Here is a 23,994-nt window from a genome sequence, read left to right on the forward strand (position 1 = left end):
CCCGCCATGTCAGCTCTGCCCAGCAGCCAGGGAGCCGGCAGTCTGCAGGGCACTGGGAACCCTCCTGAGCAGTCGGTTTGGGGCACTCGTGGTGCCCTGGGCCCCATCCTACACCCCAGCAGGGTCTCGAGGCCGCAAAGGGCCCTAGTGCCCACGGTCACACGTGCTCACGATCACATACGAACCAACGGTGGCTCAGCTGGCCCTGCGTCCCCACGTCCACGGGTGCCAGAGGCCACCGTGGGGACAGCCTCAGCCCTGAGCCCCAGCATGCCGGGGCTGTCAGTTCTGGCCCGGGGCCCAGGTTGCAAGGAGCCGTGGCTGGAAGGGGGCAGCACTGTGGCTGAGCACAGCCGCTGCCCGGGACTCATGTGCACACCTGGCATGGGCGGAAGGGAGTTTGGGCTAAATCGGGACAGATTCTCTTTCCCGTGGGCGTGAGAGTGCCGTGTCCCCCCAGCCACGGCCGTTCCCACACCCACGGCCCGGGCTTTGCTCCCTGAGAGCCGGTCGTGGACGGGTGGCCCCACCTAGTCTGTGGCAGCCGCGGGGACCAGCCTGGGGACCTGCACCTCTGCAAGGGGAAATCTCGCAGGGTGTGGAGGCAGCTGGACGCACAGCCCACGCACCTTGGAAAAGGTAGTCCTCGGTGTTCATGTCGGGGTTGTCGGTGATGATGTCGAAGGGGGAGCGGCCAGCCATCATCTCGAACATCAGGACGCCCAGCGCCCACCAGTCCACGCTGAACCCTGGGGGAGAGCGCAGGCCTGTCAGGTCGGGCCTCTCCGGCGGTGCTGTCCCGTCACGGGGCGACGGTCATGACAGTTTGCGTTTCCGTGTCCCCAGCGTCTCCCAGGCAGCCTGGCCTCCCCTCTGTCCACTGGCATCTCCCAGGCAGCCTGGCCTCCCCTCTGTCCACTGTCCCTGGGACGCTCGGCTCCCCCTTACTAGCTGCAAAGCTGTCTCCACATCGAGGCAGTCCACGGACGGCCAGCTGCTCCCAGGGTCTGCAGCTGTCCACCTCCATCACACACGGGGTTCCCATCCCGGGCCAGGTTCTAGACTCCCTGCTCTGGTCCACAGCTGCCGTCTGTCCTTCTCTGGCTACTAAGTGACTTCAACCCTATCAGCCTCCTGGGTGCCCAGGTATCTGAGGGTGCGAGAACCTGCCCACCCTGCCTACCCGCCCCCCGACTGTTAACAGCAAGGAAAATGTGCGGAAATATTCGATGGTATATTTGTGATGTGAAAACAGCAGAACCCAAGGAAGGGGTGACAAGCTCCAGTGTCCATGGGGGCTGTGCGCGGCTCTAGCGGCTCTGGGAACCCCCTCCAGAGGGCGGCACCCACTGGCTCGGGACACCCGCCTCAGCTCTGTCTTTACTTTGTCTTCTCCTGCCCAAGCCCTTCGGGCTCCTTGACCAGAGGGATCCTGTTCAGTGACCTCGCCAGGGCACACTCAGGTGGACACACAGGACAACAGCTGGGGACTGAGGCCAGTTAGTGGCTTGGGGCTGGGACGAGGTAAGGGTGTGCACTTTAGTGCAATTTGGTTAGGAAGCCCCCTCTCCCCGGCTGCTGGGCCAGGGCCCCAGAGCCCCTGGTTGGGAGCCCCGGCAGGGTTGGCCCCAGGCAGGCCCACCTCCCTCTCTCTCTGCTCCGTGGCCGAGTCCCCAGGGAGAGGAAACTCCCAGGGCTTGGGGCGCGCTCCCCCGCCTCCGCTGCGCCCAGCGCCCTAGCGCCCCGCCCACGCTCACCGTACTCCTCTCCCCGCAGGATTTCCGGGGCGATGTAGTTCGGGGTCCCGCAGAAAGTGCTCGTCGTGTCACCGGGGCCCAGGCCTTCCTGTAGGGATAAAGCCAGTTACCAGGAGGGAGGGGCCCGCCAGACACACCCCCGCCGGCGAGAGAACCAACAGAGGACCGGTGACGTGGGGGCGGCCGGAGCCCGGCAGCCAGGACGAGACGGAGCGGGCGCTGGGTTGCCCGGGACCCCCCAGAGGCAGGCGGGGGCAGCGGGCCGGGAGCCCACCTTGCACATGCCGTAGTCCGTCAGCTTGATGTGACCGTCAGCGTCGAGGAGGACGTTGTCCAGCTTCAGGTCCCGATAGATAATCCCCCTCTCGTGTAGGAAGTTGAGCGCGATACAAATCTCAGCAGCGTAGAACCTGGGGAGGGGGTGACACCCGTCATCAGCAGACAGAAGCCAACCAGGAACCGGGACGGGGGCCCAAGCACACAGACGTCCCGTATCCTCCGCTGAAGAGCGCGTGGGCCGACAGGACAGGACAAGGCACGCAGCGTCCTAGTGGTCAGGGAGATGCACACCAAACCCACCATGAGACCTCACCTCGCGCCCACCAGGACAGCCACTCTCCGAACCCCCCAGACAGAAAAGAACAAGTGCTGGTGAGGATGTGCAGAAACTGGAAGCCTTGTGCACTGCTGGTGGGGATGTAAAATGGTGCAGCTGCCGTGGAAAACAGTATGGAGGCTCCTCAAAAAAATTAAAAATAGAATTACCATGTGACCCAGCAATACTACTTCTGCGTATATAACCAAAAGAACTGCAAACAGGGACTCGAATGGGTATTTGTACCCCCGTGCTCACAGCAGCACTATCCACTGTGGCTGAAACACAGAAGCAACACAAGTGTCCATTGCCAGATGCTGGATAATGTGGTCCATTGACACAGTGCAGTAATATTCAGCCCTACACAGGGAGGAGATTCTGACACCTGCTCCGGCGTGCGTGGACCTTGATGCCACGATGCTGAGTGAAATAAGCCAGGCACGAAAGGCCACATCCTACGTGATCCCGCTTCTACGAGGTCCCTGGAGGCGATTCATAGAGACGGAAAGTAGGAGGGTGGCGGCCGGGGCTGGGGGAGGGGTGGGGAGTGAGTGTCTCATGGGGCCAGAGCGTCGGTTTGGGAAGATGAGCAAGTTCTGGAGATGACGGTGGTGATGGTTGTACGACACCATGAATGTGCTTAACGCCACTGAGCTGTGAACTTACAAATAAATGCGCTGAGACAGTAATTTTATATTATGTGTATTTTACCACAATTAGGAAAAGAGGACATGAGCGTGTGGGGCTCGCTCTTCTTGAATGACTACCCGCCTCCCCCCAAAAAGGATCTATGGTGACTCATAATGCCGCGTGGAATTATTTTCCAGTGAGGAAATGAGGAAAAGAGAAAAATATGGAAAACAGGAAAGAGCTACGTACGGGGTGGAAATAAACGCCCCACCCGCCCGTGAGGCCAAGGCTGCGTGGCGGTGATGGGGTCAGTGTCCCTGAGAGTCATTTAAAAAGAAACGGAGATGGTCTTCCTCTTCCAGGCAAGCCCCTGCTGTACCTCCGTGCAGATGGCGGGGAGCGGCCTTGCCGTCCAGGCGGCTAAGCTGATGGTCGGGACGTTCACCCCGTTTCAGAAACAGGGGAAAGCACGGCGCCACCGCACACGCAGCGCTCCGGGGGGTCGGCCACTCCCAGGACCCTCCCGGCTCTGGCCTGGCCCCTGGCAGGAGGCAGTGACCCCCTGTGCCCCTTCCCCAAATCCACTTCCCTCCTCCCGACGCCGGCCCCCGGCTGCACCCACCTGGCGTGCTCCTCGGGCAGCTTCCTCTGCCTCTGCATGTGAAACATGAGGTCGCCCCCGTTGACGTACTCGATGACCAGGAACAACCTGTGGGACACGTGGCGGGGAGGCCAGGGTCACAGGCGCGGCCGGGACCCCCACGGGTCCCCCTCTCTGGCCGGTCACCCTCCTGAGAGGCCCAGGGAAGGCGGTGACCGGGGCTGCCCGCCCCGCTCTGGGGTCAGAGGGAAGCCGCTCAGCTCTGACCCCGATGCAGTAAAACTCAGGAGAGGAACTCACCACTCGCTGCCTCCAACACAGTTATTTGCTCTCCCAGGGGTGCCAGGCCTGCCTTTCGTTAAAAAAGGCAAAAATAAGGCAGGCTGGTGGCCGGAGGCCCACTGGGGCAGGGAGGGCACTATGTGTCTGGGTGGCCGCAGAAGGCCTCCCCAGGGAGCAGAAGCCCGGGTGGTGGGGGGACGGGGAGGGGCCACGGGGGAGGGCAGAGAGCTGAGGGACCACCCTGTAGGCCAAGGGGAAGCCAGAAGGGCAGGTGCACAAACCAGGTGACGCAAATGACCCTCTGGCCGCTGTCTGGATGCACCCCAGGGAGGGGGCACGGGCAGGCGGAAGGGGGAGGAGGCGCCCAGGTGAGAGCACAGGTGCGCTGGCCAGGAGGGCCTGAGGCAGAGGCCGCAAGATTGCCAGTAGGCTGGGCAGCCAGGAGGGGAAGGAGTGGGTGGGACCCTCCCTGAACAGCAGGTCCCAAGGGGGAGGGGGTCAGGCTCGCTGACCTGGCCACAGGGAGTCGGTGATGCCGGCTGCCCTCCAGGAGGGGTGTTGGGGGCAGCGGGGTCGGGGCTGCCGGCGGGAGGATCCCTGTGATCGACAGATCCGTCCTCTGGATGCAGGCAGGGCCCTTCAAGTCTCCAAATTTACCATTTACCATGTGGTTTCTTTTCTGATAAGATCCTTCTCGCATTTAATAAGGTTCCATTTTCAAAATGAAATTCACACACGATTTTCCAGAAATACCCTGCTGAGGGCAGCTCGTGGATTTTTAGGTCAACGGCTCCTCTGGGGCGCTTCTGGAGAGTTGGGAGCACAGACGGAGGGGAGCAAACCCGCCGGCCCCCCAGCCTGTCTGCATCCCTGATTCAGGGATGACGTCCTTTAACACGGGGCAAGTGAACGAGCTGCGAATCGCCTTCCGAGTCTCTGATTACATGTTTAGACCAGAAACAACTCCCAAATACATAAACAGCAGAAGTGGAGACAAAAGCCTGAACACTGGGTGGGCAGCCAGAGCCTTCCCTGTCATCCCGGAGAAACCCAGCTCCTCTGTGGGGGCAGGGCGTCTCCCCTGCCTCCAGAGGATGCTCTCGGAAAGGCTCCAGGAACCCTGGCCCTGACACGGGTCCGCCCGCTTTGCAGACAGACTGTACTCAGGCACATTTTGCCTGTGGCTGCGTTCACACTACAGCAGAGGTGAGAGGCGGGGAAAGCTTGCCGACCGGCTACAGGCAGCGAGGGCAAACGACAGCTGCACAGCCCCCGCTGACCGTCGGGCACTATTCCAACGTGTGTGCACGTCTGATCCTGGCAGCTGCCCTGAGGGAAGTGCTATGCAGGTCCTCGACCCCTGGGGAGAGGCGTAAGGCCGGACGGTTTTTAAAGAAACCATTTACTAACAACTCTGTAGCATCAAAGCACAGGACGGTGTCTGCCGCCAGGACCCGGAATCATGCAGCCCCGGGAGGTGTGTTCGCCCCAGCGCGCGCGCTCCCCAGGGAACGGGTGTGGCCGCCCACACAGGGACAGAAAGCCACGCCATTCCAGAGAAAAGAAAGAAATACGCCAATCCTAGAGACAGACACCAACAGGATGGCTTAGGGAGCAGAAGAGATCTAAGGGGACATTTAAGAACCCAGAGAAGCAGCAGCAATGGTAGTTTCCCTTCTGTATCCAGGGGAAAGCCCGTCAAGGGAGTTTCAAGAGAAGCCGCATCTCTACGCGTGGACGCGGGGACACGTTCAGCTGGTCTGTGGCTGTCACCTGGGGCCCCGGGTCTCAGGTAACTTGCCGATCAAGGAACTTATTTAATTTGTGAAACTGATCAGCTACAAGAACAGAAAAGGATGTTTTTTTTTCTTAAAGCAACTGTGTAGCTGAAGATTTTTTTCGTTCTGCAAATAAATCTTAATACTACTTCCAACATTTCACTTTTTCCTTTTCCTTTTTAATTTTTACAGGAGTGCGCTGCATTTACAACGTTGTGTTATTTCAGGTGTACTACCTTCAACATTTCTTTAGAGCAAAACCCCACCAGAGCCGCCAGGGGCTGATTCACCCTGATGACAACGTTTTGTGTGACTCAGACAAGCTGGCTGCTATGACAAAACGCCCCGATGTCCACGGCCAAGCGCAGCTGAAGGCCGTCTCTGGGCTTCACGCCCGGGGCTCTGCCATGGCGCAGGCAGAGTTGGCACGTGTGTGATGCCAGGATGGGAAAGAAGCCACCCCTGGGGCCCAGACAGCAGCTTACGTTTCCTCGGTACATAACAAAATGTGCAAAATATAGTAAAACCTCGCAAAACAGGATTCATCAAGAGCTGGAGACAGAAAGGGGAGTAAACACCACAGTCAACTCACAGGCTGGGACCAGGGCAGGAGCAGAGGCCAGAGGCCGGCCCTACCTGCCTGACCCCCATCACCTGAGGAAAACCTGGGATGTGGGGCCTATCCGACGGCTGAGGGTGCTGGGGGCAGGGGAAGAGGGGACCGTGGCCCCACCTGCATGGGAGATGCTCTCCTCAGCCCGGGGATGAGTCAGGCCAGGCCCCTACCTCCCCACAGCCCCCATGGGATAAAACACCAGCCCCAGGCTTCCCTGGTGGTGCAGTGGTTAAGAATCCGCCTGCCAATTCAGGGGACATGGGTTCAAGCCCTGGTCCGGTAAGATGCCACATGCCACGTGCGCCACAACTACCGAGCCCACGTGCCACAACTACTGAGCCTGTGTGCCACAACTACTGAAGCCCGTGCACCTAGAGCCCGTGGTCCGCAAAAAGAGAAGCCACTGCAATGAGAAGCCCGCGCACCGCAATGAAGAGAAGCCCCCACTTGCCGCAACTAGAGAATGCCCGCGTGCAGCAACGAAGACCCAATGCAGCCAAAAATAAATAAACAAATTTATATATATATAAAAAAAGCCACCAGCCCCATACCTCGCTCAGAGGGGACACCGATGGCATGGGACAGTGTGCTGAGATCAAGAGGTAATGCCACATGGACACCAGCAGCTGGCTGCATCTGGCCCCCCGCCCATGTCTGTCAATAAAGCTTTATCGGAACACTGTCTTTGTCTGTCTGAACCCCAGTGAGTAGATGCCACAGAGACCATGTGGCCCTCAAAGGTGAAAATACTTACTATCTGGTCTTTTGAAAAAAAGTGTAGACCCCGCTGGTGTAAAAAATAACAAGAACAGCAGCTTTTACAGCCCTCACAAAATGTCAGGCACTGTTCCAAGCACGTCTGTGTATAAAACTTAACCTGAGAACCGTGCGGTAGGTTCTAGGAGTTTCCCTATTTTACAGACGGGGACACCGAGGCAGTGGAGGTGAACTAGCTTTCCCAGGATCACACAGTTACTGTCTAATAAGATCTGATAGCGGCTGATCTGGATGAATCCAGAACGCAAGCCTGGAGCCCCACCGCCAGTTACCGACCCCCCATCTCAGGGGTGGCTGCCCCCCAGTGGAGCTCAGGGACCGAAGAAAGGAAAAGAGGAAGCAGACAAGCACCTGGGCTCCCGACAATGAACGACAGACAGGAAAGGAGGCTGAGGGCCAAAGGGAGCATCTCGGGAGAGACCACCCTCATTCCCGGATGAAAACACAAATCAGAAACGCAAGGCAAGCCCCAGGACAGACATGGTCAGAACGAAAACCCTGACTCAGAAGGATGCTCACAGCGATCACGGTGAGCATGCAAACCAGACACAGCCCACGGCTCCGGGGCAGCTGCCAACAGAACAGGGAAGCTGGCAACTCCAGGCCCAGAAAAACCTCCTCTCGGAGCGGGGGCGATGAACAGCTTGTCTCCATCTCCCCGTGGACGATGCGTGCTGGACGGACACACCACCAAGCGCCCGTCTGCATTCGAGGGCAAGGGGACCTGGCTAAGCCTGGCTCAAGTGCCTGTGCTCTCACACGTGAAGGACGCACGGAACGTGAACTCCAGCCCTTCCCAGACTCGGGAGTCATGCCGCATGATGAAATTGAGCAAAGCAGGAGAGACCAAAACAGCGAAGCAGCTACAGGAGGACCGGCAGGAGGGTGGCACGCCTAAAAAACATAAAAATTACAGCAAACGCAATTGGGTGGTGGAGAGAGGGAAGCTGCCCTCTGAAACACCATAGGCCCCAGCAGATTCAGGGGATCCTGCCAAGAGATCATTTCAATGAGATTTACAATGTTCCAGAGAGTAAAAAAATAAGGAAAATGCAAAAATCTAATAAAGATTGTATAAGGGGAACTATAGATGGATCAGAAAACATCAATGAAAAACTCCTAAATAAGATCAGAAAACTGAATTCAAAAGCACATTAACAAAACTGTACACTAAGACCAGGCACGCGTTTTCCCAGGAATTCAAGGGGAGTTCAACCCTGGGAAATAGGTTATAATGATACAATTCATCATTTTAGGAGGCCCCGAGGAGTAAAAATCATAACAATCACCTCCATAAATGGTGAGAAGACCTTTGGAAAAATTCCATATTCTTTCTTGACAATAAAATAAAAAGAGGTGTAAACTTCCTTCAGACAAACTGTAACTCCATGCCGGTTATTGGCGTGTCTGTAACCTCCCCACTGGGAGTCTCTGAGCTGCGTTTCTGAGGCTCTGGGGGAGATGGGATGATGGGGTCCAGGAGTCCGTAGGGGGTGAGCCTATTCCCAAAAGCCAGACAGGGGCAGCACCTCCTTAGCCTCCAGCCTTGTCAGGCGGGGCCCCTGTGGACCCGGAACTCAGGGCGATGGCCGCAGGTGGAGACCCTGGTCCCTGCTGCTCCCTGCCTCCCCCAGTGCCCCTGGGCCCCTTGGTGTAGCAAACGCCAACACATTTGACTGGAATGCCAGCGTGGTCTGGTTCTGCGTTCCTGACGCCCCGCCGGCCCACAGCAGCTGGCGCTGGGCCCTCAGTGCCAACACCAGACGCGTTCCCTTGGGGTCAGGAAGGGGACAGGTGTGTCCACCACCACCAGTCCCTAAATGCGGCAGGTCATTAGAGGGGCACGAATCGGGAAGGAGGGGGTGGAAGCATCGTCTGCAGATGTTATCACCGCACAGCCGGAGATCCAAGAAAACCACCTGAAATTTACTGGAGAAAGAGAATCATGAGGCAAAGGGCCCGAAATCAATGTGCAGAAACCGCGTTACGCTGCTTGTTGCTCTAATGGAAGAAAAGGCCTCACTTACAGTAGAAACAGAAGAGAGAAACACTCAGGACAAAGATGAAGCGAGGAACTGAAAACTGCACGGAGAAAAACTAAGATCTCCCGAAAGAGCAGATGGAAAGGGAAACCACGTGACTGAGCAGGAAGAGCCTGCACCATAAGGATGCCCCGTCTTCCTCTCCGGAGCTGGACAGGTTGACTCCGAAGTCCACGTGGAGAAGTAAACAGCAAAAGGGAAAACAAACAGCAGAACGTGCGGACGGTAAGGCCAGGGAGCGCGCACAACAGCTACTTCCTCCTTTCGCTCTGCTGCGTTTTGAAATGGCGTCAAGTTTTTTTTAAAAAAGGAGCTACCCTTTTACGTGGTTTCTGATGTCGTTTAATAGTTGGCAAAAGCGCAGTTTCAGGCCTGGTCCTGACAGTTACTTCGACCAAAGGAGCCCCCACGCCCGGCTCTAGCGAGGCCCTGTCCAGGGGAGGCGTGCAGCTGGACAGGACGTCATCTCAGTTAGGCAGTGGCTGCGTGGGGCACCGGAGTCACCACATCCTAACGGGATGGTCCAAGGACGCCAGCTCACGGAGAGCACGTCCCACGCCGGTGCACGTCCATCCCCAGGCACGCGGTAATAACACGTCCCCGCCACCCACTTGCCCTGGTCTGAAAGCAGCCAGTCGCCACCAGATTAGGAAGAAAGAAGGAATCATACTCAGTGAAGGCCGTGTGTGGGCACAGCGGCGGGAGGACTCAGGCCCCTGGGCTAGGCGGACGGAGGCCACGCCCCAAGGGCCCCTCACTGTCCGGGGCTGTGGGGTGATCCACAACAGCTACCACAGCGTTTCCAGAGAGATGGAAACGATGGAAAAATACAGCGAAGTCCTGAAACCTCCTGAGTGTTCCAGGGAGTCTCGACTCGCTTCTCCCCACGTGCGCCCTCGTGCCGGGCAGTCTAGCCCGAGGGGCCCTGCTTGGTAGCCTGAGGGGTCAGGGCTGCGTCCGGACCGTTTTAGGGGATGCAGGGGATCCAGGTGGAGAACAGAGGCTGACGTGGCTCCACCCACGCCCACTGTCACTCAGCGCCGCGCTTTCTATTCCGGGTTTAAATTATGACTGGAACACATGTGCTGCCTTTGGAAAGTACAGTGACTCACGTTCCCAAGGAGGGAGCACCTGCCCCTCAAGGTCGCGGATGACTCCTGCCGCGTGCACGGCCCCGTGGGCGCATCCTCACGCAGATGTCACAGGTGTCCCGTGACCACCACCAGGGCCCCCGAGAACCGGATCTCCCTGACCCTCCATCAGGAGCGGGCGGAGGTCAGACTGGGCCCGGGGTCTGCTCACCGCAGGCCCGCCGGCTTCTCACCGTGGCGACAACACACGTGGCCCCGGCTCCCCCTCGGCTCCCCGCTTCCCAGCCCCACGTCCACACCGCCCACTGGACACGTGCTCGCCCCGCGCCCCCAGCTCTCCACGTCGGACCCCGCCTGCCGCCCCAGCAGCGCCAAGCGTTCGTCAGTCCTGCCACGCTCTCCCTGGCATTGTGCGAACTCACCATCCTCGTCTCCCTCTAGGCCTCCCTCAGGCCTCCTCGCCCAGCAGGTCCTGCGTCCCCGGCTGAGGATCATGGTGCTTTCGGAAGCCGTCCCACTGTCAAGCCTTTCCTCATCCTTCCCCGGCACAGCCGCCTCCCCTGGGACACACCCGTGCGACCGTCCCTCGTGGGCTCTGCCCCCACCCCACCCCGCCTTGGCGGCGTTCCCAGGGTACACGTGTGTGCTGTGGCCCCCCTGTATGGGGCCCCGGGACCCCGTCCAGGCTGAGGTCTCTCCAGAGCTGCAGGTGAGTCCTCAGGTGCGATTTACAAAGGCCAACACACAAGGCGTTTCACATCTCGAAGGCACCGGGAACCAAGAAGAACCGAGTTTAGCGTCTAAGCGGGCACTGCAAACAAGGCACAGCTGCTGTGTTCTTCTTTGAAGGGTAAGAAGCACCCGCGTCCGTACATAAACACAGATAACCAACTGGGCCAACGGTTAAAAGGCTTTATGTTGGAACAGCAAGTTGACTGTAAACACTTTACTGGTGGCTTGCTCATCTGTGATCTGAGACCACGCAGAAGCGAGAAAAAGGTCCCCAAACTACAATCTAACGTGGGGGGCTGGGGGAGGGAGAAATCGATTTCCAGCCACCATCTCTCGATCACCCATTTTCCCCACAATAGCTTAAACTGAAGCCGCTTCCCCTGTTTTGGCCATTTCGGAGTTAATTTTGGCTGTTGTGTAGAAAAGATGGGCTATGTGGATACGAACAATGGTTTTTCCGTAACACAGATGTTTATTTTACACTAAAACCCCACTGTGGGACATCCCTGGTGGCGCAGTGGTTAGGAATCCACCTGCCAATGCAGGGGTCATGGGTTCAAGCCCAGGTCCGGGAAGATCCCACATGCCGCAGAGCAACTAAGCCCGTGCACCACAACTACTGAGCCTGCGCTCTAGAGCCCACGAGCCACAACTACTGAGCCCGCATGCCACAACTAGGGGAGACCGTGCGCCTAGAGCCCGTGCTCCGCAACAAGAGAAGCCACCGCAATGAGAAGCCCGCACACCGCAACGAAGAGCAGCCCCCGCTCGCCACAACTAGAGAAAGCCCGTGCGCAGCAACGAAGACCCAACGTGGCCAAAAATAAATAAATAAATACATACGTAAATAAATACATTTATAAAAAAATTAAAAATAAAGCCCCACTGTACCATCTGCATACGTTTGTACACACATGGTGCTCTGTACCCTGTGTCTACACGTGGCGACATTAATGACTGTAAGGCTCGGGACTCCACGTCCATAAGTGAACATGGAACATGGCAGAGCCGGATGGCACTACTGGATTTGGGGAGAAAAAAGAAATGCTTATTTTCTTCCCATCCGGAGAACCCCTTCTGATAACTGCTCGTGAGAAACTGTCTTATTTACCAGAGTTTTGCTGGTGGCGGCCCGCGAGCGCAGTTCCGGAGTGGAGCGGGTGTCCGCTGTGTTCAGTGGCGCTGCAAGGGCTCCGCCGGCTCCTGGCAGCACGGCAGGCCCTCGGGGCGGCAGCTCGGCGAGGAGCCCACGGGAAGAGTCGAGGTGGCCCGCACGCCCATCCCAGCCACGTCCCCGCCGCCACCCTGCCCACCCACCTCCCAGTTCCCGACTCCAGTGGCCTCGCTCCTCATTCGCCAGCAGCAGTGGGCGCGGTGCTGAGAGCCGCCCAACGTGGGGCGGGGCAGCTGCTGGCTCCTATGTCCTCGCGGGCTCAGACACGAGGTTCCGTCTGTTTGTTCCAAGGCCCAGCACCCCCAAGAAGAGAGGCCCTTTCAGCCGAAGCTTACATTATTCACGGTTCCCCGGGAGCGGGGCCTTCCTGGCTATAAACGTTTCACTGACGGACCCACAGCCACAGCCGCTGAGGTGGGCATCCCTGCCATTCCCTGTCCCAGGGCTGAGACGGGGCCCAGAGAGGGTGCCCTGTGCGAGGTCGCCCGGACAGTAAGGGGGGGGCTGGCACGTGAAGCCCAGCTGTCGGCTCCAAGCCTCTGCTGGTACCACTGTCAGGAGAACCACAAAAGGCTTTGAAAGACTGAAATGAGGACGGGGTCTCCGGAGGAACCAGGCTCTGCTGGCACCACCCTCCCAGGGCACGGCTTCCGGGGTCTCCCTCCGTCTCTGAGCCACTTTCCAACCGGGTGCGTTCTACACCAACAATGCCATCCACAGACTCGCAAAGGAAGTCTGCCTGGTGGGGCCCCTCCCGGCCTCCCGGCCGGCTCGGCACCAGGCATCGGCCAGTCCCAGGGTCCCCGTCACCCGACGTGTGCGGGATCTTGAATTCTCCTGTGAGCGGGCTGTAACCTCTGACGAGTCCCTCATTAATCAGTGAGTCACATAAACGCTGACACACGCTCACTTTATATCTGTACCAAGGACATGTACCTTAAAAAAATTATCCTTCAACACCACAACTGCCTATGAGGTGCCAGGTATGAACCAACTGCTGGGAGCACAAAAACACCCCACCCGGCCCTGCTCTGAGGGAGTTCACACCGTGGGTGGTGGGGGACAGGCGTATATCATAAACCGGCGTCAAAGCAGGCACGTGGAAACAGCCCGGAGAGACACCCTATCCTGACTAACCAGGTCTCAGGTGCTTCTAGACGTCATTGACGGATTCCATAGAAGTGGGAGGCAAAGGAACTAGACACGGAGGCTAATGACTCCTGGGATGCCTCCCGGCTGTGAATGCGAAGGCCGTAACACATCTTCTCACGTCAGTTTGGAAAGGCGCTACAGTGCGCACCTGCATCGTGGGGCTCACACAGAAACACCTGCGGGATGGTTTTTGTTTCCAATTCTAACCTTAACGCACCTGGGAACACGTGAGCCGGCGGATTTCCGGGACGTGAGTGCAGAAAGCGCTGTGCTCCTACAACAGGGCTGGAAGTGAGGCTGAAACACCTGACCCTCGTACGTCCACGCCCTACAAGTTCATACAGTGAAGTTAACTGAAAAACACAGCAAGACTCGTTTCACAATACGTTTAGGGAGCGTGGGGTTGGGGGGACACCCTCGGGCGTGCCCCATAATCCCAAGAGACTGGTCACAGCCAAAGAGAGGTGAGGAAAGCGCACCGGACACTACTGCTGGGCCCTCCCGGAGCCCCGGGCGGGGGAAGAGGCCCGGCAGGCAGGGCGGCAAAGATGGACAGAGGGACCCAGGGGCAGCCTGGTTGCAGGGGCCTCGTCCACACGCCTAGGGGCCTGGACTGTCTCCCAGAAGCAACTGGGAAAGTGGTCGGGGGGCTCTGAAGCGGGTGATGGATACTTCAGATCTATGTTCTCGAAACATGGCTCAGTTCCAACGTGGGGGAACTGACAGCCTGGTGCCCCAGGGACCGGATGCCCCGAGGAGGCTGCAGCTGGGGCTCAGGGGGAAAGGGAGGGTCTGAGACCCACTCAGGAGGCAGAATCACTGAGCTCTGGGAAGGTGGCAGCGCCAGTGCCGGTGGGAACAGGGGGCTGAAGATCGAGAGAGGCGGGGGTGGGTGCGGGGGGTGTCGGGGGGTGAGTCACTGCTCTGATCACAACGAGGCCCCGAGCAGAGAGCGGCCAGAGCAGGACCGAGACCGTCGCGCAGGGAGGCTTGCCTGCACGCCGGGCCCTAGCAGAGTCGGGCCTCGCTCGACCACTGGCTCCCTGCGCTGATATAAAACTTCCCCAAGTGATAAGCGTGCCTCACTGTGATCACACGGCACAAACAACACGGTTGACACTGAACACCTGCTGCTGGCTGGGAGTGTGGGACTTTGGCACGTGTTAGGTAGAGGTGCCTACGTGACCCGCCCCCAGTGAATCCCGAGTTTCACAATTCCCTGTGGAGGAATTCAGGGTGTCCTGTGGGACTCCACAGGGAGGGACTCCGGGCAGCTCATGCCTGGTCTCCTCCCGACTTTACCCCGTGCATCGTTTCCCTTTACATCCTTTCACAGCGGTAAGCCTTAGCCTTGAGTTTGACGATGTGCCGTGTCCTGCAAGTTCTCCTAAGTCACCGAACCTGGGGGTGGGTCCTGAGCACCCCGACCCAGAACACAGTAACTTTTCAAGTAAACAAACTGTGTGAGTTCAAGTCACCTGGCCGAAAAAATTCCAAACTGAGTATACGTTGACTATCCTAGACCAGTAGTTCCAAACCTTTTTAAAGTCGAATTCTAATATGTCCAAAGCTTCTAAGTGAGGCTGTTTAGTATTTATTCATTTATTCCACTCACCAGTGAGATCCACAAGCACAAGGACAGGCCTCCCATTCACAGTGGCATCCCAACACCTGATCCCGTGCTTGTGTCAGTGGGATGCGCTCAGTAAATAATTTGTAAACAGAATTAAAGAATTTAGCTTCATTTGTACGAAATTTACTTAATATGAATGACACCAGCCAATGAAAACAACACAGCTAGTTTGAGGAACCAAAAAGCCCCCATACTTGCAGACAGGAGGACCCTACAGACGACGGCAGAAACCTCGTGACGACACGGCCTCCACACGGTTCAGGTCAGAAAGCAGCAGAATCCCAGAAGCACCCCCTTTCTCTTACCGACTTGTTGTCTGGAAGCAGGAGTGTAAGCCGACCAGGAAAGGGTTGCTGGATGCCTGCTCAAACACGTGCTTCTCTGTCTGTACCCAGTCAATGTCCTGAAATAGAAGCCAGGGGGTGTGAACACTTCACGGGCATATCCTGGAGAAGGGGAGGCAAGAGAGGAATGTCAGCTCTGCTTGAGGGGTGACCATGCAGAGAGGAAAAGAAAACGCCCGCTGAGAAATTCCCCCCACCACCATCGCCACCCCACTACTGTCACCCACTACCATCCGTCACCTTCACCTTCACCATCCCCACCACCGTCAGCATCGTTACCTGTCATCTATCACCATTCACATTTCTCACCGTTTCTACCACCATCACCAAAGCCACCATCACCAGCTGTGCACTGGCCTCTGGGCTACAGGCTCTCCCGCACTGCCCCATGTGCTGCCCGTGGCAGCCTTGGAAAGTCTGTATTATCATCTCCACTTAAGACAGGAGGAAACAGAGAATGGAGGTTTCTCCAACACCCCACATCCACCTCCCAAGCACCAGCTCCCACGGCAGGGCTATCTCCCTCCCAATCCACACTGGAACTTGGGGAAAACTCAGCTTGAGAGTCTCGGCTTTGGTTCCATTACAACCCCAGAAAGCAGAGTCGGACGAGATTCCCCGAATTCCCCAGGTTAGACCTCTTGTCTCAGGGGTTGGGAAGCGAGAGGGAACGGGATGTGTCCACGGTAGCCTGCCTTCCCCTGAAGGTTTCTGGAAAAACGAGCAGACTCTCAGTGAGCATCCCTTTGGTGGCCAAAGACCGTCTGGGTTCCTCGTTCTGGGGCTGGGTCCTGACCCCTCTGCCCCTCGCTCCCAGGGACGCCCTGGCCGGCATGGCTCCGTCTGACCAGCCCCACCTCCCCCAGCTCCACTCGCTCGTGCAATGGCCACCTGGTGTCCGCACTCAGCGTCTCATGTGCAGAGCAGGCCTCCAACAGAGCCCTTGACTGTCCCTGTGTCTGTTCTCGCAGGCCCTGGGCCACCCGGGTGCTCAGGAAGGAAACGCCGTTGGGTGCGTGATGCCTCCTCCCCCACGCCCCCGGGTCCACCCGCCCCCCGCCTGCCGGACTCCCCACGCTAGTTTAACAAAACGCCACAGACCTCGAGACTCAAATCCTCCAAACTGTATCCTCTCGCTGATCTGAGGAAGAAGCCTCTGGGCTCAGGGTGTGGGCAGGGCCCCGCGGAGGGTCCTTCCTGCACCTCCAGGGGACTCTGGCCCTTCTCCGCCTCTGTCTTCACAGTGACTTCTCTGTGTGTGTTTTCCTTCCTTCCTGTCTCAAATCTTTCCCTGCCCTTCTCTAAAGGGACACTCGTCACTGGATTTAGGGCCCCCCAATTGATCCAGCATGACCGCCGCAGGATCTGTGATTACATCTCCCCAAATAAGGTCCTGTTCCCAGGTTCCTGGGATTGGGACGGGGGCCACGGGACGGCAGCGCCTCTCACAAACGCACAGTTGGCCCGCGCGCCACATCCTAGGGTCTCGCTCCCCTGAGACCACCTCCGAGTCCGAGCTCCAGTCCCGGCCACGTGCGAAGATGCCGAGAGCGACCACAGCAGTAACTCTCTCTGGAGGCCTCTCCTCTCAGCGTTCTAGAAACCGGCCCTCACACACCATCAACCCTCCAGCCAGCCGCAGGCTGGGAAGGGGCTTGGAATCCTCTTGCGGGGCTGCAACCGGCAGTGAAGACGCTGGCTGGACCCCGCACTTCCCGGGGCCTCCGCTGCCTCAGCTGTGAGGCACGGATGTCCTAACTCACTTGTGAGCTCAGCACCCAGGGCTGAGGGGCCAGCTGGGCGCTGTGAGCACTGCACAAACGCACTTGCTGGGAGGACAGGTCGGGACTCGGTGCAGCCCCGCTCTGCCCTCTGAACTGCGAGCCTGGGCCGGGGACCCCGCCCGTGGCCCCCGCTCCACGGGCGCCAAGCGGCCTCACGGGTCAGCAGCGGCTGCGCCGGAACAGACTGACTGCTCCCCGTGAAGCCAGTTCTCTGCTCCTTAGGGACGTCACCCCCGTTCAGGGGTCAAAGAAACAGGTCAAAAGTACGTCAAGCCAAGAAGCCCATGAAAAGGAGCTCAACACGTTGTCACTATGGGAACGCCAATCAAAGCCACTTCATACCCACCAGGACAGCAATGGTCAAAAAACAGAAAATAGCAAAAGCGTCGGCAAGAACGCGCAGAAATTGGGAACCTCACGCGTTGCTGCTGGGAATGTAAAATGGCACAGCTGCCGTGGAAAACAGTTTAGCTGTTCCTCAAAAAGGTAAACATAGAACTACCCTATGACCCAGCAGTTCGCCTCCTGGGTAAACACCCAGGACGAGTGGAAATAGGGACTTAAGCAAATAACCGCACGGAGCCGTTCACGGCAGCGCGACTCAAGCAGCGGACGCAGAGACAAGCCCAGTGCCCGTCAGCGGGTGAACAGAGAAGCCCGAGGGGGCTGATCCGTAAAACACAACGTGGCCGAGGCCTAAAAAGGAAGTAAGGTTGCGCAGACACCCGCTACCACGTGGACGGACCTTGAGAACACGATGCTCCATGAGAGAAGCCAGACACAGAAAGTCCCATAACGCACGGTTCCACTTACACAGAGCGTCCAGAACAGGCAAATCCACGGAGACAGTGGGTGGCCGTAGGGGCCGGGGAGGGGGCGGTGGGGGGGACTGCTCATGGGGACGGGGCGGCCTTTTGGGGGGTGAGCGGGTGTGAAGCGGGGTGTTGGCGAGGGTGGCCCAACACCGTGAATGCGTTAAACGCCACTGAACTGTGCGCTTGAAAGCGGTCAACGGGCAAACTTGGTTACGTGCGCTGACTTCCATCCGAAGGAGCAAGTAGGCGGGCCCTCACCTCGTCATCGTGGACCAGCTCCTTCTTCACCACCTTCATGGCGTAGACCTGATCGTTCTTCTTCAGCCGTACCAGCAGGACCTTGGCATAGCTCCCACGTCCGATGACCCTGAGCAGGTCGAAGTCCTGCAGCCCGAGCCCCTGAGATATTTTGATCCCGTCCATCCCATCGATGACCGGCTTGAGGTCCTGAGGGAGGGAGGACAAAACGGGAGGAAGCGGGAAGGGGACTCGTGCGCGATGGGGGAAGACGTGGCATCCGCGCCCCGGAGCCCAGAGCCCCATCCTGCTCACAAGTCCTGACTCTCTGTCCCAAAGGCCGCCACTCCCGCGCCACCCAGGAGCAAACCCCAAGAGCTTCTGGTGGAAGAGGCCGGAAATCCGAGAGCCGTCATCAGCCACCGGTGGGCCTTCTGCAAGCAAGGAGGGATGCTCGGGGCCAGCCCCACCTGGACAGGCCGAGGAGGTGGCCGCAGGCTCACACACCCAGGGGCCAACGGTGCAGCGGCCGGAAGGCCACCTGGCCCTCCCTGGGGGGTTGCAAAGCATAACTTGCTAATGTCTGGAAAGACCTTCCAAAGCAAGTACCGCTAGAAACAATATACGATGAAAGAGAAAGGCAACGTGATTAAGGGCACAAGCTCCCCTCCTGAGAATTATCTCTGGTGAGGATTCTTAGGTGGAGGGAGGGTAACTAAGTGTTCCTGACTCACTCCAGACACAGAATGACCAGGGAGAAAGATCTAGACGTCCAGGCGGGGACACTGACCTTGGGAAAGGTGTGGCCTCTCAAGGTGTTGCTGTTCCCTGAGGTCCTGTGCACAGAGGTTGAGCTCCAGCTGGAAATGTCCTTGCTCAGAACCACAACTTCCTGAGCCTCATTTATCACCCAGAGTCCAGTTGTGATGCTGTGATTTGTAACACCAAGCTCCTCTCTGTTCTAGGGCCCCATTCCTGGCACACAGCTCCTAAAGCCTGGGGGGGATTTCCTAAGTGCTGAGAGCCAGCAAGGTGTGTTTTGTTATGTTAATGAGGCAACTACAGGGAAGCCTCTAGGTCACCTAAGGATGCAGCTGGCTGCCAGGGGAACCAACTCAGGGATTAGAAGGTCAGTCCCATCCCTGACCTCCCAGGAGGGGAGAGGGGCTACAGCTTGACTCCAGCGCCAATGGCCAATGATTTAATTACACCTGTGTAATGAAGCCTCTGTAAAACCCCCAAAAGGAGAGGTTTGGAGAGCTTCTGGGTTGGTGAATACGTGGAGATTTGGGAGTGGCCCTCGCTCAGAGACCATGGAAGCCCTCGCCCCTTCCCCACACCTTGCCCTGTGAGCCTCCTACAGATGGCTGCTCCCGAGTTACAACCCTTTAAAAGAACCCGGTGATCTGGTGAGTAAAATGTTTCTCTGAGTCCCGCGGGCCGTTCTCACAAATTAATTGAACCTGAGGAGGGGGTCGTGGGACCCTCCAATCTGTAGCCAGTCGCTCAGAAGCACTTGCAACTGGCATCTAAAGTGGGAGGAGGGGTCCGTCTCGTGGGACTGAGCCCCCGACCTGGGGGATCTGTTCCCCGGTCGATGGTGTCAGAGCCGGGTTACACTGTAGGACACTCAGGGTCTGCTGAGAACTGCAGAGCTGCTGGGCAGTGTGGAAAGCACACACAGAAAATAAAGGCAGGCTTTTATGCAGTGCAGCTCGGGAGGCAGCCCTGGACCTGCTGTGCTGTCTGGGTGGAGAGGACGTGGGAAGCCCTCACCCGCAGCAGAAGACGGTGCCAAAAGCCTTTGGGGCAGCAGCCTCTGGGGCTTCATAACGGATGTGCCCCTGGTGAGACCCAGCTGTGGAGGCGCCAGGGCCTGTTCCCGGAGCTGTCACCTCCCCCCTCCTCGCCACCTCTCCTTCACTGCCGCCCGACAGGCCGACTCCCCCACCCCAGACACCCCATCCCCCCAAACCAGAGGGCCCGTGAGAGCTGCCTGTGGGCGCCAACGTCCCTGCCACACAAGGCACTGAGTCCCAGAGACGGGGACTCCCGCCACGGGGGAGGGGGACGGCCGCAGAAAATGTAAGAGCCTGGGTGCTGGAGTGGGCGTGACAGCCAGGTCAGAGTGAGCCCAGCCCCCAGAGGCCAGCCTTCCCGCTTTCTCTCAAAGCACAAGAACACGGGGTTTCCTTTGTGGAGGTCACGGGTGCCCCTTGTGGTCCACCGTGATGGCCTGAGCCACCTGTACTGATGTGGAAACGGCCACGCCGGCAGTCAGTGCCGTGGAAAGCTTCCCGTGCGCCGGGCGTGGTGCTAAGCGTTTATACAATGCTCTCAGTTTACCCTCACGGAAAGGCGCAATCATTATCCACACTCGACAGAAGAGGATCCTGAGGTCAGAGGGGTCCCCTGACCCGGGCTCAGACCAGGCCTGCAGCTTGGGCTCACACAGACTCAGCCAATGACCCCTCACGCCCAGTTCTGCGTCGGTGAAAGAGTACGTACAATGAGCACCATATGCTCACCTCTGAGATTCAGCAACGGCTCACGTGCTGCCACGTTCACTTGCTCTCTGCCCATTCGGCTGTACAGAGAGCACCTCTGTGCTAAATGTCTGGAAGACCTCACAGACCTCTGCCCTGGAAGCCTCAGTGTGCGCGATCCCCAATGCCGCAAGGCCGTGCTCCCCCCAACCCTCCTCGTTCATATTCGGGTTTCCACGCCTGCCCCAGAAATGAGCTAAAGCACCTGTAAACAGGACGCTGAAAACACCGATGAGCCGTGTGCTTACTCACCTCAGGCTCATCTTCAATGTTGTCATGTTTCCGGGTTGAAGGAATATATGCAACTAGTGAAGAAAGGAGAAGAAAGCGGCGTTACAGGCATTGTTGGGGACGCGGCCTGAGACCCCCACGGCCCCCGCCCCTCTGTGGAGACACAGTGGCCCGGGCCAGGCCGCCAGGCCAGCCGGTGCTCAGGGTGAAGGCCTGGCAGCCACTGTGACTCAACTAGAGACTTAAGAAAATGCAGCTTCCTGGGCCCCACCCAGACCTGCTGACTCTGAACCTCTGGGGCTGGGAACCTGCCTCTGTGACAAGTTTCCCTAGTGATTCTTCTGAAGTGACGGATCATAAGATTTTGGTGTCTAGCCTTCCGGTCTTTGTTCTTATGGTACGCAGATGGCTGGCTGGGTGGACGGGTACTTGTTAAGGGTCTCCTTTACGTGAGGTGCTGTGCTAAGGGTTTTATGCTCCGTGGCCTCCTGTCATCCCAGGGGATGGAACTCATTTATCAAACGAGGGCTAGGGCCCTTGCACACCCTTGTAATGGCGCACAGAACTGCAGAAGCTCAGAGCTGGGCCATCAGTCCAGTTGGTATTCAGAGTCACTCTCTGAATGCTTCTTAGCATTAAAAAAAGTCTCTCCCCAACCAAAAAAAAAAGAGAGAAAGAAAAAAGAAAAAAATCCACTAAAACTCAAGAACTACACAGTAGCCTGCCATGCGCACTGCAGGCCTTTCCACAGAGATGGGTATCCATGGTGGCCGCTACGCTACGTGCCTCTTAGAATGTCCGAAGTCGGCACAGAGGGCAACCCCACCCCGGGCTCCCCAGGCAGCAGCACACAGAGACGTGGGCACCCAGGGAAGGCCACCCCGCCCACTTCTGACCGGACGACGGGGGCCCTGAGAGCCCTCCCCAGTCCCGCAGCGAGCACGGGACATGCTCCCAGGTACTGGCCCCTGGTGAGAGGAGAGGATCTAAAAGGGTGCCCCGGGGGAAGGGGAGGCGGGCGGGTGTTCCCGGGGGGCGGGGCGAGCAGCCCCTACTTCCATCCGTCTCCTCAGAAGGAAGGTCCACGTCGTCACTCTTGTCGTCCACTGCAGGCTCCTGGGAAGGCATGACAGAATCCTGCAGAGAGACGGCAACACAGTGACCCGGCGGGCGCCACGACGGAGCTTCTGGAGACTTGTAAGTCACCTGTTATGTAACACACACTGTAACACACGTATCACTCAACTGTTACATCATCGCACTGAACACGGGAGGAGGAGCATTGAAGTCACCTGTGAGTCCACAGGCCGAGGTGACCACTCAGCCCCTCGGGCCGCGACCTTCCCGGCAGGTGCTTTAGAAAGCGCGTGTATTTACACAGTGACGCTGACTCCTCTCTCCCGCCCCCAGCCCCCATCACGCGTTGGCTGCAGTCAGGCCCCAGCTCCGGGTTCCACGGCTGACGTCACAATCGAGGAGGCTCCCTAGGTGGACCCTGCGGCCCCCAAGAGTGCCGGGGGCTCCCGGGGCTCAGGAAGAGGGCCCGACCCAGACCGCTGGCCTGGGCCGTCACCCTGCAGCCCACGGGAGCCCCCTCCTCTCTCTCGCGGGTGGCAGGGACGATGTCAGGGCCCCACCTGGACAGAAGGAGGCCGAGGGTCCCTGGGGCAGTGTGGACACCCGCCCAGGCTGTGCCCGGCCCCCACTCACCATATGCCTGTCGCAGCTCAGCGGGACGAGGACGTGGCAGCGCTTATGGACCAGCAGTTTGCAGTTGATGCACCTGTAGCCCTGCCTGGCAAGGCCCCATATCCTTTCACTGCACTGGCCACAGTACGCTCTCTGCACGGGACGAAAACAGCCGCTGTCAGGGGGCCCCGCCACGCCGCGCGGACATGCCGCACCGTCACGACGCGCTGCTGGTGCGGGAGGTGGCCCTGTCGTCTCATCCAACCGGGACCAGGCCCCCACCCAGGCTCGGCAGCTCCGTCCCAAGGTTGGGGGAACCGAGGGCCCCAAGGAGGGCGCTGGGGCTCTGCTCCTTGTGAGGGAAAAGGGGAGGCCCCGGCAGGCAGGGGTGAGGAGACCCCTCCACGGGCAGCGCCCCCCCTGCTTGCAGGGCCTGGAGTGGGAGTCGTAGCTCCTACCAGGCCGCGCTCAGAACAGCCAAGGGGCCCCCTGTGGGTGGAGGGACCCAGGTGAGAAGCGGGTGGGAGAGCCGGCTGCCTGACCCTCGTCCAAACACCCACCTACACGACAACCACAGAAGCGACCCTGCCTGGCGTCAGGACATGTCAGGATTCTGAGCTGCTCTGGGGCTCCATGCAATTATCTTGGTATTTTTCTCAGCGTTTTAAAAGATTTTAAATGGTCAATCTTTATTCTTCTTGGTTCTAAACACCTGAAATTCATGATCATTTTTGTCTTGTTTGGAGAAGTTTTTGGAATGTCACAAAATGCGTGGAGGTGAGCGTGTGCAGAAGTCTGGTCACCCGCCCACCACTCGGCGTCCAAAGTCATCTTCGCAGTTCCGTGGTGTCCGCACGTCGACAGGTTCCCCATTTAGTTTTTTTCCAGCCATAACTCGTTTTCGCGTTTTACCCTCTTTTGCCTTTGTTTTTGCTTTTTTTTTTTAACAAACTTCTTTCTTTTGAGAGAGTCTCAAATTACTTCTGGAGAACAGAAAGGATACACAGTACCAGCCGCGCAATGGAGCTCATTTAGGAAACAGAGCGAACCCTCACGAGGTGTGGGCCTGAGGTGCAGGACGGGCTGCTGGCGGCCAGCGGGCACCGAGAAACTGATTTCCCACCAGGAAGGAGCCCCCTCCCCATACACAGAGCGCATACGTCTCAGTCACGGCCATGTGGTCAGCACCTGGGACAGTGCCCAGCACACAGTGGGTGCCCAATAAAGGTTTGCTGAAGACAAGTCCACACGCGTGCGCCCGCGCGCCCTCCTGCTCTCAACTACGGTAACAGGAAAGAGAAGGATGTACCCAAGTCCCCCACGTTGCTGGAACCATCCCTCCCACAAGGAGGCCAACACGGGCTGTGGGACTCCCTCTGGGAACGGCCTGAGATGCGGCAGCAAGGGCCAGACAGGGGGCTGGACAGAGGGCCACCCCCCCAGACCTCCGACTCGGGCCAATCCAGTTTAACACCGGCCTTGGCACCT

The 23,994-nt window shown here is 58.4% G+C and overlaps 1 protein-coding gene across 1 annotated transcript in view; it reads right to left on the minus strand.

Moving 5' to 3' along the window:
• PRKCZ (protein kinase C zeta) overlaps positions 1–23,994 on the minus strand; it is a 98,745-nt gene that overhangs the window by 4,413 nt on the left and 70,338 nt on the right. Inside the window, exons 6-14 of the mRNA XM_022598764.3 lie at positions 22,528–22,659; positions 21,873–21,954; positions 20,839–20,891; positions 18,062–18,250; positions 15,166–15,263; positions 3,605–3,691; positions 2,032–2,167; positions 1,758–1,845; positions 630–749 (exon numbers count right to left, since the gene is read on the minus strand). Of these exons, the coding sequence (XP_022454472.1) occupies positions 630–749; positions 1,758–1,845; positions 2,032–2,167; positions 3,605–3,691; positions 15,166–15,263; positions 18,062–18,250; positions 20,839–20,891; positions 21,873–21,954; positions 22,528–22,659 (985 nt within the window). The remainder of the gene's footprint in view (positions 1–629; positions 750–1,757; positions 1,846–2,031; positions 2,168–3,604; positions 3,692–15,165; positions 15,264–18,061; positions 18,251–20,838; positions 20,892–21,872; positions 21,955–22,527; positions 22,660–23,994) is intronic.

This window comes from Delphinapterus leucas, chromosome 1 (assembly GCF_059928025.1).
Source record: "Delphinapterus leucas isolate spDelLeu-1000000601 "Yukka" chromosome 1, BTC_Dleu_Yukka2, whole genome shotgun sequence".
NCBI classification, from domain to species: Eukaryota; Metazoa; Chordata; class Mammalia; order Artiodactyla; family Monodontidae; genus Delphinapterus; species Delphinapterus leucas.